The 18,304-nt window shown below is 28.6% G+C and overlaps 1 protein-coding gene and 1 long non-coding RNA gene across 2 annotated transcripts in view; both read right to left on the bottom strand.

Moving 5' to 3' along the window:
- Positions 1 to 2,215: 2,215 nt before the first annotated feature.
- On the bottom strand, positions 2,216 to 8,059 carry LOC113370673. Its single transcript, XR_003366607.1, has 3 exons — positions 7,923 to 8,059; positions 2,351 to 2,574; positions 2,216 to 2,286 (listed from the first exon to the last, which is right to left on the bottom strand). It is a non-coding gene; the product is annotated as an uncharacterized LOC113370673 (long non-coding RNA).
- A 1,597-nt stretch (positions 8,060 to 9,656) lies between these two features.
- Positions 9,657 to 18,304, bottom strand: part of LOC113370187 (tyrosine kinase receptor Cad96Ca-like) — a 12,255-nt gene continuing 3,607 nt past the window's right edge. The window contains exons 3-10 of the mRNA XM_026610858.1: positions 18,139 to 18,229; positions 17,789 to 18,094; positions 17,345 to 17,739; positions 16,836 to 17,268; positions 14,773 to 14,954; positions 12,171 to 12,363; positions 11,042 to 11,176; positions 9,657 to 10,292 (exon numbers count right to left, since the gene is read on the bottom strand). Of these exons, the coding sequence (XP_026466643.1) occupies positions 9,967 to 10,292; positions 11,042 to 11,176; positions 12,171 to 12,363; positions 14,773 to 14,954; positions 16,836 to 17,268; positions 17,345 to 17,739; positions 17,789 to 18,094; positions 18,139 to 18,229 (2,061 nt within the window). The 3' untranslated portion in view covers positions 9,657 to 9,966. The remainder of the gene's footprint in view (positions 10,293 to 11,041; positions 11,177 to 12,170; positions 12,364 to 14,772; positions 14,955 to 16,835; positions 17,269 to 17,344; positions 17,740 to 17,788; positions 18,095 to 18,138; positions 18,230 to 18,304) is intronic.

The raw sequence follows: 18,304 nt of genomic DNA, 5'->3' as shown, positions 1-18,304 counted from the left end.
TGGAGGAATTTGTAACACTTATTACCACATAACACTGACCCCGGATCGGGAAGAAGGCGGAAAAAGTTATCTTCTGACAACTAAGCACACTTTCGCGTGTTGGATCATGGTCGTTTAGACGCGTTATATATTAATGAGATCTTCGCCTGTCGGACGACGGGAATGAAATGCGAGCCGCGGAACGCTGCCGCCGTCGGGAGAGATTCGAGCCGCCCGTCGATATGCTCCATCGTGCTGGCCATCTCAATCTTTCTTCGCACTCGTGCGTTTGCTCTTGGACTTGAAATTTCACGGCGAACGACCATGACCCACACACAGGCGCATCCCGTAAGGCATACATCTCCAAACTTTTTAATGGTCAATTAGATGTTCTTCCTATTATCAATTAGTTTCTGCTCAAGTAATTGTAAGATGATGAGTTAATTTTTTTTAGGAAATATATATTCATTAATTTTTTCACTATATTATTATTACGTTACAGAATTAATATATTAGTGTTTTGGAATAACCGAAATCGTCATAAAGTTTGAATTATTCCATCAAATCAGATATTTATTTAAAAATTATGCAATTAAAATATATTTGTAATTTGGATTTTTTGTTATTGACATTCATGCATATATAATTTATATATACGGAAAAGATTTTATAGGCATCTATCTAATTATTAATAGGTAAAACAAGTTAGGTTTGAGAACATTTTTAAAATTTAATTTAATCAAAATTTGAATTCATAACTATATATATTATTTACGTCTAATTGTCTAATTAATCATAACATGTTGTCCGTTACTTGAGTATAAAAAATGGACTTGGTAAATAACCCTCAATTGAGGATCACTACTTCCTTAAAGAAGATCTACTAGTTACTTCTTCTTGAGGATTCGACAGCAACGGTAGTATTTACATGTTTATAAAACCGGCCAAAATATGTTGTACTTCTTATTTACTATATTTACTCTTTACTTTTTCAATATTTTTCAGGAGATATAGATAAATAAATAATAAGTAATAATAGATATAGATAAATAGAGAGATAAATATATAAGATTGACCCATACCAGAAGCAGATGAGTTCAAAAATGTTTGACTGTTTTCTTGTAAGGACTTGATACGTGATTTACTGATTCCTCCCCAAAGCTCAACCCCATAGGTCCAAACGGGTTTATGGAGACTATGTACATCAGAACTTTATTATTTAGGGATAGCTTGAAGTTATGCACGAATAGCCAGTATAAGGATCTAACCGAATTATCTAATATAATCTTATTATTATATTTAATTTCTAATAAAATTACTCTAATATGATAAAAATTGTTTTTATATTTTAGTTGTACAAAATAGATGTTTATTGGTATTTGTTAAGATATGTGGAATATTTGTATTGCCCTTAAGTAGAGCCAAATAGAGATTGCATTGTTTTTCATTTAATAGCTAGATGGATGCCAGAAAACAGTTTTTTAACATATAGGACATTTTACTCATATGCATACATACACATGCACGCACACACACACACACACACATATATATATATATATATATATATATATAAATAATCATTATTATTAACGTCTGTATGATTTTTGCTAGTAATTTTTGTACATGATTTAGCATATATTTCTCACCATATTGTCAGTGATTGACAATTAACTAAAACTCTACTGGCAACGGCGCTTCCAGGACACATAAAAAATCTTCATTGAAAATAATGATTGTTAATTACCTTGCCTTATAAAAACAATGGAGCTCTCTAAAACCGGTCATTTCTTCAACAGTTTAAGATTTCCGTTATGGTCTTGTACCTACATGAGCAGAGCGCACGAACCCGATGGGCAGAAGTCGTGGCGACGCTGATCCCGCGATAATGGGAGAGCTGGTAGAAAAAAAGAAATATTTCTTCTGAATGAAAATTGACATACAATATACATACTTGTTTGCATACCGAATTATTGATGTGTTCAAATATCGACGGTTTCATTTTTATATAATATTTATTATCTACATACAAATCTATAAATCACTTTGAGTATTCTTTGAAGATTATATTGCATTTACACTACCCTAGTCTAATTAGTTTGAATATAAGCAATTAATTTAGCTAAATTTATTTTCCTAAATATAATTCGTACTTATTCCTGTAAGATATTGATCTATTCTCAGATGACCATACGTCCCGGTTTGACCGGAGAAGTCACGGATTTCTACTGTTTGTCCCGGATTTCTACTGTATGTCCTGGATTTCTACTGTATGTTCCGGATTACCACCATGTGTCCTGGGATGTTCTAGAAGCAATATTTGTCCAGGATTATCCTTGTCCATTATAAATATAATAAAGTTATAACTTACCTTTAGTTGCTATATACTACTTTATAAATCTTTTAGTTCTTGATAAAAAGTAAATCTTTTACCAGCTATCTCATTAAAATTTCGCTCCGTCGGTTTGTGAAGAAAGTCGAACGCACCGGTATCGGCTCACGGTACATGGTAAATCGTAGGTACAGTATGGTTTATGTTGGATAGTCGTCACTTTGCTGGACTTCCTGGTAAATCAATGGTTTCCAAACCAAGATCTGCTTAAAAGACATCTCTTATCATTAACAGATAAATCATCACATCATGAATAGATAAGACAAAAATTGTGTATATTTAATATGAATTGATTGTCAAAATTTTGGAGATAGTTATATACAACATTTATAAGGAGTAGATTTTTTTAAAAAATTTATTAATTAAATTTTTTTTTATCAGAGTATGTTATAGTACGATGTAGTTTTACCAATGAAAATGATTGATACCTTGTCAAAAAAGTACAAAAATACTTCTACAATGAATCTGTCTCAGGCACGGAAAGGGGAGTAATGTGGCAATCCGAGTCAGCCTTGATCAGATAATAATAAGAAAAAATATTGTCATAACATGTCAAATTTTATAAATTAAAGATTTAGTTAAATGTTTACAATTTTTTTCACATTTTCTGCTATCTAAGTTTGAGAATCATTATCATTATCAAGCGATGAAATGGGTCGGCGCCCAGAAAGAAATAAAAAAGCAGATCGTCTCATCACCATGAGATTACAAAGCAATTGTAACCAGCCATAATGATAAATATCTTTTTACTTCTCTTTTTTATCAATTTAAATTAACATCATCATCAGCGTCCGAATTAAATCATTCGAGAAAATTAAATCAGATTACTCGGTAATTATCTAGCAATGAGGTAAGCAGAAATACGCAAGACGGATTGAAAAATTAAGTAGGTTCATTGAAAGTTTAATTTATATTAGATTTAGTTTAATTTGGAACGACTAGAATTTAATTGAGAGTAGTGAGTTATAGACAATATAGACAACTTTGATGGTTATTTGTTAATTTAAGATAATAACAAAAATGTAGATATTGATTGAAATGAAAGTCAACAAGGCGAGTGGAAATGTTAATCCGTAATTAGACTACTTATTAAAACTTTCGAATATAAAAATACTTACACCGGAAAATAGTAAATGAATTTGTTTCATTACCATGAACTAAAAACAGCTCTGGGCTATGCAAAATCTATCTGTTGCCAAAATCTTTTGTTTATCAAAACAGAAAAATTATAGATTTCATATGTATGATATGATATATGTATCATTTCAACTGATACATATTTCAATAATATAGAGTGTTATGTTAAATGAATGTATATCAAAAACAAAAAAATATTGCCCATAAATCAATTCCGTTCACAATTTTTATCCCCAAGCGCCAGTTTCTTCATTAATTAACTTTCTTTCCGAAGATAAATGCATAAAAATAAAATGATCAATGACAAATGGAACAATATCATCATCTTGTCATTCCTGTATGGAAATTAAGAAGTTCTGGTATTTGCGACAAACGTTATAAATATAAACCGTTATGAATATAATTTGAAATTCGACGTATAGAAATGTTTGCAAATAAAATCCGTTACTTTTGAGATAGGATTTATAATTAGATCAAATGCTATAAATGACATCATATATTTAAAATCTTTATGAGGAAAAAGATGAAGTACTTAATCTCTTAATCACATAATTATTGTTGAAGATTGCTGTTAGAGATGTAAAACTGATGGAATGTTTGTTCTGTGAATCAAAATGTAGGACATGAATTTAGTAATAATTCTTATGAAAAATAATTTTTTTTAACATTTAAAATATATATTTTCAGATATATTTATATCTGCTAATTCATAAAAAAAATCTTTGATCTTAAGAAAGAATATTTGACAATAGTAATTGAGTTCAGAAATGACTTAAAATTTTAAAACTTGAAAACCTTTAGGATTGCTTTTTCAGATTCGAAGAAGTACTCGTACACTATAAAAAAAATATGAAATGCGATTTGATTGAATTTTATATCAATTATTATAATTCAAGAAATTGTTCAAGAGAAACATTGTGTTTGAAAAGTGTGAATTCCTCAACTTAAAACACCTGTTCGCCTCACCAATAGAAATAAATATAAAATATGTCAATCAAAACGAGCGCAGTTTCTATCTAAATCTCTTCAACATGAAATCTGACAATTTAATGTAATAATACTGCGGTTTTCTTATTTGCAAATAATATCTATATAAACAGATGTAGAAAAGTTTTTCTAATAACAAGCTCATGTGAAATCTATTTCAAGTTTGTTTAACACAAAAAGCCTGTATCTTCATACATTCGTTAAGAATTTCATAATTTCGTTCAAAAGCACATGTGTGAAAATAGAAAATATTAAAAAAATATTTGGTGTAATTATTTACAATATTTGGAACCAAATATTGAAAGAGAGTTAAACAAGTGGTGCATGGCATCATGCTTTAAGGCAAATTGCTGGAACTTTCCGTACAAAAATTATAATTTTTACGAAAGATTCAATTTTATTTTAACTATGAAAAAAATCAATTTTTGAGATTTTTAAATTTTTTGAAAAAAAAATGAACTTTTTGAAAAATTTGATTTTTTCTTTACTTTAAAATCTTTTGGAAATTTTGTATAAATTATTCAAATCGAGTAACACATACATCATTTTTTTCTAACAAAAATGTCAAAATGTTTAGAAGACCTTAAAACGTAAAGATATGCAAAAATTACCATTTTTGATTTTTTCATTATCAAAAATGATAAAACACATTACTCAAATTTTCTTCATAATATTTTAAAACGTGAAATGAGTACTTTTATATTCTATTCTGGATCTAAACAAAACTTTTTTGCTGAACTTGCAATTAATTTTTGATAAAATCTGTAATGAACAAAATGAGTTCAAAAAATCATCAAAACTTCATACCGTTGCTTTTTATTGTTATAAAAATTATAATCACAATTAATCTTTGGAAATAATTTCATATAATAATTGGTCAACCAGAAAAAAACAGATTAATAACCAACTTTATTAATTTATCTGGATGATAAAAATGATGGTTAATTTTATATAAGAACTGTATTTATATATCATAAAATTCAGTTTTTTATTAATCATAATTTTTATTGTTCTGATCAATATTAGATAGAGCTCCAAAATCTTAGGAAATAATTTCATATTATATAATAATTGGTCAACCAAAAAAACAACTTTTCAACGTATTCAGCTTTTGTAGCTATATAAAATATTTTATTTTTATTATCTTGATAACTATTCTATGTAGTTCCAAAAGCTCGTTTTTATATTACATAGAAGCCAATAAACTAATAAAAAAATATTGAAATAAATTATATGTTTATGCCAAAAAATTGAACAATAGAGAGAAAATTTTAACATTATTTTGCTCTAAATTTTGCTTCATACTATAATATATTATACCCTTACTTTAAAAAAAAAAAAAAAAATCTGATAGGTATTATACCCATACGAAAGTTTGAAAAAGAACTACTCTGGCAAGATATAAATGAATAGAGCCATAAAATTAATATCCCTTTTGGGATACTTCATACAAAAAGAACAATATCCATTAAGCAAACTAGAACCCACAATTGAAAATTTAATTTTTTTTTCTATAAAAATCAAGATTCCAAATTCAATCGCTTTACCATCTACCTATTCTAAAGATTGATTTCCCAACCATGAAATTTGCAGCAACTATTAGAAATGAATTCAGGTTCAAGTGCAAGTTCTTCTTATTATTTTTCTTGCAATACTTACATAGGTATTTCTAACTTTTACTACTTTTACTTATTCAAAAACATGTTTCAATTTTTCCTGCACCAGTGCAGCGGTAGAAAAATAATCGAATGCGATCCGATATCAACTTGATGAAGCAAATCAGACAACTTTCAGTGAAAGTTACATATCTAGTTGCTATTCAGATGACTAATTTACCTCCAATAAATGAATCTACTGGACAGGTGAAGAATCTAATAATATGTAATATAGAGTCGATTTAATAATGACAAGTAAAATACTTGGTGAATGAGGATAAAATTGCTTCCAAAGGTCTTGACAACATGATTGCTCAATTTCATACTACTGATGTGCAGTTTGATTATAAACAAGGTTCTAGTTTTTCTAAAATTTTAAACAAAAGTATATCCTATATATTGTTGTGCTGATTTTCAAATAAGGACATCAACAAATAACAAAAAAACCAAAATGTTTTTTTAAAAAAATATTATTTATTGTCGACGTTATTTATTGTCATCTTCAGGACATCCGTCAAGAACATGATCTTGATTAGAAAACAAACTGACAAATCTAATATAATATAAACTATAAATGTATGGATAAATGATAAATGTATGATCCATGATAAATAATATACTGTATTATATTATTATCCATCCAAAGTTTTCAATTCCATTTGGGGAGCAGCCTGGGAAGGTCCTGATTATTTTTTGGCAATGATCGGTCGATTAATTTTTTTAATGAGACTTTTGAAAACTATATTGAAAAACATCAATGTTAGCATTCAATTTCTCACCGGTTTTGAGCGAATAACACGCGGTCACTTTTATAATGATAAACAAGTTTTATCTAGGTTTACTGTGCTTTAGAACATAATTTATCATCAGTAATAGATTTGCAAACGTTTGTTGGATGAAACAAATGTTCTAAAGAATTTCCAATTTATGCCAACATGTAAGAATCTTTTAGAAACAAGGTTTAAGTGGCATTCTACCAAAGCGAGTTGCATGAACTTATCGACATGTGTAAATAATCGATTTAATTAATGAAAAATTTGGTCTTTCAAACAAACATATAAAATCTGTACTTAGATCGTTTTTAGTGTATGTCCTGAAATCACAGCTCATTATTTCATGTTTTCATGAATGATAATAATTGAACCATTTGTCTTAGACTATGATATTGTAAGATGTTCATTAAAATCATGAACTTTATTACCATACTCCCTGATCAATTTTCCCTGAAATTGTCATTTTTTGTGTGTACTATTTGCGAAGAAGCAGACCGACTAATATTTGCCAAAAATTAACCAACATGTCTTCCAACTGATATTTTTGAAAAGTTTTCGAATTTTCAAAATCTATTGAGTATTTTTGACAAAAACCTGGAATACTTATTTTGCACTTTCTTGTTAATTCTAAAAAAATGCTTAGCAAAAATAATCATCGCGGTTCCTCATCCAGATTTATCAAATCAATTTTAAAATTGGTGCAGACCCCTCGGAAAAAACGTAAACTTTCAGCTCACATAATTTCTACAATTTTGGTCTCAAACGATTCAGAATGACTAAAAAACTTTGAGAAAGCCTGCAACTAACGATTGGGATTTTCTGGCAAAAACATAAACTTTGTCTTTGAGAAGTAAAAAATTGTATTAGATATACTTTAACAAGGTTAAAAAAATATTTACACGTACATGCATATAAATAATTTTGTTAACTGTATATATATATATATATATATATATATATAAATTTGTACCAACAAATAATTCACCTGTATTATCATACCTGTTTGTACACAAGTATTAATAGTAGTAGTCATTCAGGTGTTTCAGATATCAAAATATTCATATATTTCCACATCTCATTTCTCTCCTCAACTAAATATATATTAATTCTTCTAAATCAAATGATTTATATTTTACTTCATTCTGCGATATATGTAATAACTGAATTTTTCAGTCTTCATAAAATCCTAAAAGAAAACATCAAAAGTTGAGATTATTAGCATATAAATTTTAATAATATAACAAATCTTTCAAAAAACGTTGAATATTTTTATTTTTTTATTTCTGAAAATACAAACATATTACAAATACAACTATCAACATTTTGTCATAAAGGCTAATTTATTACAAATCATGTGTAATTTAATTTACAAGACTAGAACATAAATATATATATTTAATTTTTTAATTCCGATTAATTAATTTGTTAAGATTCAATACTGCGATATTCTGTAGCACATTCTATGTGTATTTCTTAAACTTATAGTTAATATATTCTTTACATAATATTTTTAATTTATACAGTGCTATATTTAAGTTTTTTAAATTATTTTGTAACGCAGTCCTTTAATTTTTTTTGGTCCATATAGTAATTCATATTCTTTTAAAATAACGAGCTATGAACGAATGCTCATATATTTAACTGATGAATAATAAAATTGAAATGCTAAAATATTGTCCATAGAATAAAATATTCATTTTAGCAAAATCATTTGCTAGCCATCAAACTATAATTTTATATACAATTTTTTAGATGTGAGTGTGATGATATGAAAAATCATGAAGCAAAATAATATTAAAATGTTGATTATAAATAACGTATCAATGTAGTAATACTATTTTTCAAGTGCTCCATTGTAAAACAATATGTACATATATTTAAAATAAATTTTGTCATTCAACATCTTTGGTTGATTTTGACAATTTTGGATCATAATCCAAATAAATTCTTCAAAAATATTTTAAACATTAACTGTATAATGCAAATATAACATGAATAATTATATATCAGACTATTTCCAATTACTCTATATAAATTTTTGTTTATTTACAAGTCATTTTGGATCAATAAAGTATCTCTTTCCACTTTTTGTAGAATTTGTACTGTTTAAAATTGCAAAATAGCTATCGGCTGCACAATATTTTCATATTAGAATATTCAAAATATACTGATTTTAATGTAATATAAAATATATAACTTCTATCACATATTATAAATTATAAACAGTGCATATCTTATTCATACTCCTAATCTACCTAAATCAATTCTATCATAATTTCTCAGGTTAATAATAAATATGAATGTAAATATAATAATAATATTAATAATATGCTTTCTAAGCAAAATTTGGAATATAAATATTTTGTATTCTTATTTATTCAATTTTTAAAAATTTAAATGGTTTTCTTAAGAACTTAACGTTATATATTATTAACTAACAAATATTCAAAATTTACAATAATTCGCCCAATTATCAAGTCATTTATTTTCTGAATTGATATCAACGACAAATTAAATATATAATACTATTTAACATATCAATTTACAAAAATTTTGGAATGTTTCACAAAAATTCCAGCTTTGCGAATAAATAGAACTTGTTCTTTGCAAATGATTGAAAAATGAGCTAATGCAGGTATATTAAAACAAAGCATCAATTTAACAAATTTGCCATAAATTTTTAATATTGCTCAAGTATTATCTCCAAATCAATTTTTCCTTCACTTGAACGCCTTTTTGTATTCCAAAAAAAAATCAATGCTTCTAATAACAATTATACGAAGCTAGAAATATCAATTTCGGACAAATTCAATGCCAATGTGCAATTTGAGCCTAAATAATTTTCTGTTTATATAATTGAAAATTTGGCTAATTTCGCTATAATCCAGGTACTAGACCAAAGTATCTAGAGACTTTTCCATACTATGCATTTGATAAATATAAAAATATTTGCTCAAGAAAGTATCTGCAAATCGATGTTCCCTCCCAATTGCACAAAGCTAGATAATAATTTGATTTTCCCGATGTGCAATTTGAGCCTAAATCAAATATCACATTCAAATTCCGAAATCCGCCTATCAAAATACACAACTCCATTTTCGTAGTCCTCGCTGAATCCACTGACATCAAAACAGTCCGTCGTTGAGGCATCGTCCATGGCGTCCAGGGCGGCAGACTCTGCACGGTGCAGGGCGGTCAGATCGTGCCGGGCTTCGGCAAAAGTCGGTCTTTGTGCCGAGTCCGACTTCCAGCACCTGGACATCAGATTCAGCAAAGTTCCGCAACATCTACGAGGACTCTCGAGCCGCAGACCAGAAGGCACCAGGCGAACAACTTCGCGACCACTTAAGTTTGGATAAGGCGTGCAGCCTGAGATAAAGAATTTTTTTTATCATAATGGCTGTATTTATTCTCTAAACTCCTTCAACCTTCCATTTGAACCTCCAACACCACCACTTCAATGTTTTTTTTTATATAAATCATAAATCATCTGCACTCAACGTAACATTAACTTTTATTATGTAACAGGTGAAATTATACTTACTAATGTTCTGTAGTATTAAAGCGGAGTAATTAAATGTCAATCAACATCAACTAATTAAAATCTGAATTTCTTGTACTATAATAAATCTTGGCTCGTTTCTTGCTATTTTGCAACACGCATATTAAATTCTTGATGAAATCCAAATTCTTTTATTTATGATCAATTATACGAATTGATCTTACAATTAGAAAATGGTATTTAAACAATTAATTGTTGAAAACGCAATAGCAGTAATAAATTAGCTATTCAAAATGCGCCATAAAATCATCATATAATTTAATTGTAGAACGTTAGATATTATAGAATTTATTAATAGATTTTGTGTTTCTAAATTCAATACAACCAATAACTATAAAACGTGCTTTTACTAATGGTAACGGTTGTCTGTAGATAATGGCAGCTTTATGGGATTTAATAAATGTTCAGACACGTCTTCAATTGAATTTAGAGTTTACTCAATCTATTTATGATCAAGTTTGCATAAAATTGATTATATGCCTTTATGATTTTAAAACCTACGTCCTTAATAAATCTGAGAAGAAATTCACATAATTTCAATTATTTAAAACCTTACCCAACGTGAAAATTTCCCAGAGTAAAACTCCAAATGCCCAAACGTCTGTCTCTGTGCTATACAGATGCATTTGTAGCGATTCTGGTGCCATCCACCTGATGGGCATTGCTGGTCTTTGTCTTGTATTAGCACCTGCTAAAAATCAATTATGAAATTAATTAGATAAGTAGATTAATAGAGCGACACCTCCAACAATCCAATACCCTGGACGACCAAAGCACTGAACATTTTTTTAAAATTGGTCAAATTTTCCGCTATTTCCAATATCATATATTAAAAATTATGACTTCTTCACTATAATCCAGTAATCCGGCACTGTCTGGTTTTTAATGTTGCCGGATTAGTGAGATTCTATCTATTCTATATATAAAAAATATATTTTATATGCTAAGCTCATTTAAAGTATACTGTTAAATCTTATAAAAAAGTCTCATGTATTGCAAATTAAATTAAAATTAAATTAAATGTATTTTGTACACAAAGGTTGCAAATTACTGCACTCTAAATAAATAAAGTAAATACAAAAATTGTGTCAAGAAATCATGATTCAGTATGTTTTACATACCCCAAATCTCAATAGCAAATAAATGAGACCAAGTAAACTGCATAAATGTTTTGTGACATATAATAAAGAAATTAAATTAACAAGACCTAATTTTGGTGAATTGCGGTCATTGCAAAACCGCAAAAATATTTCAATATTTATTTAAGACGTTGATATCGTCATTTATCACACAATTGTGCTGGACTGGCAGAAAAAAACTTTAAAATTCATAATTATAATTACAATTTGACTATTATTAAGCCAATTTGGACATACGGTGTACAACTATGGGGATCAGTTTCCAAATCAAACTTAATAAAAATTGAAGGATGCCAAAATAAATTACTTAGAGAACACAACAAAGATATAAACACAATAGAAAAACAATGAAATAAGAACACATTTAGGCAGTTACAAAAACTGTCTCGAGGATCATCCAAACTCCTACAGTTTCACTTGTTGTCTATTTCAGGAAAGATTTATAAATTAATATATATTAAAAAAAATTGAAACAAGTAACTATCCCATTATTACCAACTTCAAAATTATAAATTACAAATCAATATTTATAAAATAACTACTAACCTACTGTCCTCGACTCTGGTAATTTCAGCCTGCGCAAAGGCCTTCTTCTCTTGCGGCGGGCGCTATCTGCTCCACTGGGAAGAGAGATTACCTTCGCCGTTCCCAGGTCTAAAGACATGCCAAAGTCACATATTTTACAAACCCCATTGTGGTCAATTAACACATTTCGAGCAGCCAAATCTCGATGTACTATCTGCAATTCGAGAAATGAAATTGAAAGACAGAGGTAAGTTAAAAGGTAAAGAATCATCATCACAGTGAAAAATTTCTAATTTGTTGATAATTCGATTTGATTAGATCACCTTATAATATTTCTTAAAGAACGAGTTAGGATTTATGATAACAATATATCTAAATTATACTTAAATAACATATAATTTAGTCTCCCAATCCCATTAAATAGCATTACCAATATTTTTAGTCATATAATGATTGCTAAATGCATATCAATCTTGTGAATATTAAACATCAGGTAAATCTATTGTTCTTATGCATACTCGTGGGCAGCCTTCTCTTCGATAATTAGAAAATATTTATTGTGCATGACTCAATATGATATATACAATAAAAACTATATGCATGTGGTACTTGATATTAATTATAGATTAAATAACTATTTTTGTGAATCATTCATAATAATGGCAACAAGCGATTGCAGCGATAATCTTTGGTTTATTAGGAAGGACAAGTCTATATTGATCCAATGAATACTGCATTTCTCAAGGAATTGAAATGCAAAATTGTTTATAGAAGTGATTTTTTTAAATTGGGTAAAAATATAAGAAATAGGTAAACGAAGCACAGGATTAGGAAACATGGAAGCAGAACTTTGGAAAGAATCATAAATTTATAAGAGTGCAAAAAGGTGATTAAGGTAAATAAAATTTGTAATGAGAATAATAAACAAGGAAAGAAAAGAGAATCTTTAATTTCTGATCATCGCATACCATGGACCTGTCTTTAGGCAGATTTATATTTATTAATATTTTTATGGGAATCGTGCTACAATAGTCTACAAGCCATAACACTTAATTAAATAACACAGAACATTCTAGGTACATGCATTCTCAAATTTCTTCTTATTTTGATACAATTATTTAAAATCCATATAGAGAATTTTCTATATCCATTTATATATTAGGATTGTACTATAGACACATAACAATAGCTCTTCAAAAAGGTCGATTTTTTTGCATATTCTTAAAGGTATTGTTTGGAAACTTTAGTAATTATCTGTAATAATATGATATTCATGACGTGTATATCCTGCTGACGTACTTTGATTTATTATGTATAATATGTTATTAGAGGTGAAAAATGTTTTCATACTTCGTCTAATAAGAGAGGTAGATCTAGAAAATTATATAGTGAAAACATGTAAATGGCATGTTTTCTATACTACAAAATTGATTCAAAAAATTTTATGATGAAATATTAACAATAGTGTGGTAGAAAATGTATCATTTTGGAAAATATTTATATTTAATTAAATCCAATGTAATTTTGCCATTTCTTTGCTCTCATATGCAATCTTGTCAAGCTAAGTTTAGGGGTAATTTAGAATTATTCTAGATTTTTTTATATCCCATCAGAGTTTACATTTTAGTGTCTTTTTTAAAAATAATATTTTTACAAGGTAAGCCTTAGAAATTTCACTCTTATAGTTAACAAAACTTTAATTTTGCTACAGAATTAGCAACTTATATTCAAGATCTATATATGCAATAAATGACTATTCTCAAAATCTAATAAATTCTAATAGAAATCGTTTTAAAGTAACCGTCTGATCTACGAATTTTTTTATTAATATAATATCAAAAATAATTAATATGCTAAACTTAAATCACATCCAAACCGTTTACAATAAAATCTCATTTTAACCCTTTCCATTCGAGAATTGTGAGATTTATATGAATTTTGCCGACGGAGCTGCGGCATCCGAGTGGAAAGGGTTAAAGTATTGCTATTCTGAAAAATTATAATTTTGTAATTATAACGTTCAAAATTACTTGCGAAAAACTATACAGAGTAAAAATTTAAAAGTGTATACAAATTTTAATTTGGATATAAAACTACCAATTTATATTTATCTTCTATATACTGATGACTATCACATGAATATCAATATAAATTACTTCTCAAAATCTTACGCCTGCATTCTAGTTCTCGCAACATAAATGGTAAAAATGGTCATGAATTTTAATAGAAATCGTTCTAGAGTAACCGTCTAGACTACGAATTTTGTTTTATTAATATATTAGCAAAAACGATTAATATGTGTAAAGTAGATCACATCCAACCAGTTTGAAAGTAGCTTCAGAAAGTAATAGTACAGTTTGATGAAAATATTCTAAAAATACGTCTTTTGGAGCACGGACTGGACATTTAATATAAAACAATATTAATTAAAGAAAAAAATTTTGTAAAAAGTAAAGTAATGATATCTGAAGAGTAATGACTAAAAAATGATAACTATGACGAATCTCGAACAAGTTCGAAAGCGCTTGAAGTCACAATGCATTTGTCGGAAAGTAAAAGTGTGTTGCACGCGTTGCTTTATTTATAAATAATATAGATTACTATTACTATTACTATTACTGGCCTTTCTAGCAGCAATGTATTCCATTCCTTTGGCTATGTCGAGAGCAAAGCCGGTCAGTTGGATATTTGCAATAGGAGGCGTTCGATCGCGCTCTTCGCGAATTCCATCAGGGCCTTTGCAGGCTCGGAGCAAACTCAGCAAGCGGCCGCGCATTGCGTACTCCATTATTAGTAGGTGAGGTTCTGAAATAACATAATTAAATGGTAATACGAATACTGGAATTAGAATATTAATTATGTTAATATACATTGCATGTGTTAATAATAATAATACATATGTTTTATATCCGTGTATTATTAATACAGATATAATTTTATTGCCCATTGTTATTTGTAAATTATGTAACGTCTTGTTTGCATCTCATTGCACTTATATCTATGCATCTCGGGTGATGCATGTAATTTTTTTTAATAAAAATTTATTTGCTCTACTATTTACACATTACACATTATTTAATCTGTATATATTAGTATATTAAGTAGATAATGCTGACAAGTATATGGTAAAATAGTTGATTAAAAATTTGTATAATAGATACTCCCAGTAGCGTATTTAATAGAGCTAATTAAAATATTATAATGGAAACTAAAAGCTAAAGGTGAAAGATCAATAAATTATAGTAAAATGAAAGTATTATAGTTAATTAAACTATATTAGATCCGTCTGGTTTTCCAGGTATACACGACATGCTAATTGGTTAGGATAGACGTCTGTTAATGCTCTGCATAAAATTATATCTTAATTTGTCAAGTATCTATAGAATATCATTCTATAATAATCTGTATTAGAAACTAAACTACTATATTAAGTTATAAAAAATAATATCAAAGGTTACCTTGGAAATGATTAATTTATTATATCAACTATTCATTTCTTTATAACTCCTTGTTAATTTGTTTATTTTTTATGTTAATTTTAATTGATGAAATGATGAAAATGATGCAATTTTATCCATATTAAGATTAATTAAAGATTAGGTGTAAGTGGTATCCAGAAAAGTAGCATCGAATGCCAGATGTGTGACCCAGTTAATGAAAATTGAGATTTTAGGGGCACAACTAGTGTAACCGCCTAAAAAAGAGGTGATTTTTGGAAATTTATATTAAAAAAAAATACTTTATCAATCATTTTAAAAGTTCAGGAATATATTTATACAAGTTTTAAGAATACATAGTAAAATTTTTGAAGAAAAAAAAAATTTTTTTTTAAGTTATCGATTTCCAACGGCGGCACAAAGAAAGGCCCTTCACTACTGCAGTAATTCCGGTCTTCTACGTGGATGAAATTTAAAAAAAAATCTCGTTAAACAAGATAATATTGTCTGTAAAATGAACTACGATAAAGAAAAAAATAAAAATTGACAAAATGAAGGCATTTTTTTTAAAAAAGTCGAATTTTACCCAAAATTTTGGTCGTTTTTGGACTGCCAAAATTCGATTTTTGATCCGATCAAAAAATCAATAGTTTATTTTACGGAGAACTATATATAGAATATGTAAAAAAAATTGATAGTGATCGGATCATTTGTTTTTGAGTAATCGCTGCAGCAAATTCGGAAAATGCTGTTTCGAGAAAAACGCGTTTAAACCTATCGAAATATGAAAAAATTGAAAATTCCATTTTTTGAAAATTTCACACTAGTTGTGCCCCTTAATACCGTATAAAATTGTGAAAATTAAATTTTAGTTATAATAATTCTGAAATTTTGATGAAATAAGTTCGTATTATATTTGAATTTATATTCACTATATGAATTATATGCATTTCTGTTTAAATATTGTTAATAAAGTGATAATTAATAACGAAACATGATTTTGAAAATGTTTATAAGGTAATTGATAGAACATAAAATATTTAAACCTGTTGTATATCACTTTTTGCTTGATTTATCTTGATCTAATAGAATTTATTCATTGTAGAATAAATGTTTTGATATAGCCAAATACCTGTTTATAAAAGCTTCTCAAATTCATTATGTATGTTTCGATATTCTTTACATTGCAAATAAAGATGTATTTTATTGGATGTTACCTATGTCTGTAAGTTTACCATTTATATCTTACCTTGTTCCATGCACAATCCCAATAATGTTACAACGTTAATATGTTGTCCCAATTTCTTCATAATTTCGGCCTCAGCTCTCAATCCTGGACCACCTTCATCCCGCTCTGCTTTCACAGCCACAATTCTTGTAGACCCAAAATGACCGGTAAGATCATCAGCTTCTGCTTTCCACACTTGTCCAAAATTACCTTCTCCCAAAATACTTTTGAATCTCAAATTCGTCCTATCGAAATGATATTCACTAGTAACAGAATATAGATCACAATCGTCATCAACGGCAGTGTTGGCTATAGGGGTGCTGTCTTTTGCACAATGTTCCAAATCTTCAGGTAACTTTTTGGCTCTGTTAAGCAGTTTTACACAACGTAAACTGTGATTAGAATTACTGGTACCAGTCCCAGTCCGGCCAAAACGTATGTGGCAAAGTTTATCCTATGTATTTCCATTATAAACTTCATTGTTATTCCGGAGAATTGTGTCATAAGTTGTTGTGGTTTTATTTCAGCACTTTCTGTTGTAAACTTATCCAGAAACATAAAGTTGTGATTTTGTTTTCCTTTACAGCTGCTATAAATCTGTTTCTAGTACTTTTTGCAGTAACAGGATTTTCTGTTTCAAGGCTAGATGGTAAGGAAGATGGTGCTTTATTTGAAGCTGCGTAATCCATATAATTAACTTTTGCTGAACTTGTAGGTTTTGGTGCTGGTATCGTGCTTGATAAAGTAGAACTAAAATTATTATGAGATATACTCTCTGTTATATTAGCAGGTATTCGAAGAGTGCTCTTTGTACTACTGGGATGTATCGTAGTTTCAAAAATAATGCTAGGATATTTAGGACTAGTACTGGGAATTGCTGAAGGTGTATTTGTTTTTTCTGTTGTAGATAATTTGGATCCAGAAACTAAAGTGTTATTATTTGAACTTGAAGTAGTTCGATATACAACTGTTACATTCATGTTTCTTTCTCTGATTTCTCATCTTTGAATTGTTTTTTATATCAGTTTTAGTATTAGGGACAATGCCTTTTGGTTCTGGCGTTGTACTTGGAGGTGGTGTAGTTGTTGTGGATGTAGTGGATGTAGTGGATGTGGTACTAATGGGTATATTTTTCAATATGTTTGTTGTATAGGTACTAATTGGAATTGTGTTTGTTGTTATGTCTGTCGTTACATAAACCGGCGGCTCTTCTTTTTGGACAGTTTTATTACTATCTTCAAAATCGTTACGATAGGATTCACCATCATCATCAGAAACCACTGAGGAATTATAATCAGAAACTCAGTTGTTCCCTCAGTTGTACCTACAACTTCTTCTTCAGCTTTCCATGGCACTCCACTTGGATTTGGTAAAATAATTGGTCTGTTAGAGCCTGTTTCAGGAATATTAAATGACTGTGTTTGTTTATTTTCAAACACAGATCTTTTAGTGGTAGTGGATGGTGTAGGTTTGCTGGTTGTGTCAGTTAT

Source organism: Ctenocephalides felis, unplaced genomic scaffold (assembly GCF_003426905.1).
Source record: "Ctenocephalides felis isolate EL2017-DRISC unplaced genomic scaffold, ASM342690v1 CF-g0.4_SCAFFOLD_01492, whole genome shotgun sequence".
Classification (NCBI taxonomy): Eukaryota; Metazoa; Arthropoda; class Insecta; order Siphonaptera; family Pulicidae; genus Ctenocephalides; species Ctenocephalides felis.
Note: the sequence above shows the minus strand (reverse complement) of the source record. Positions and strands in the feature narration are given on the sequence as shown.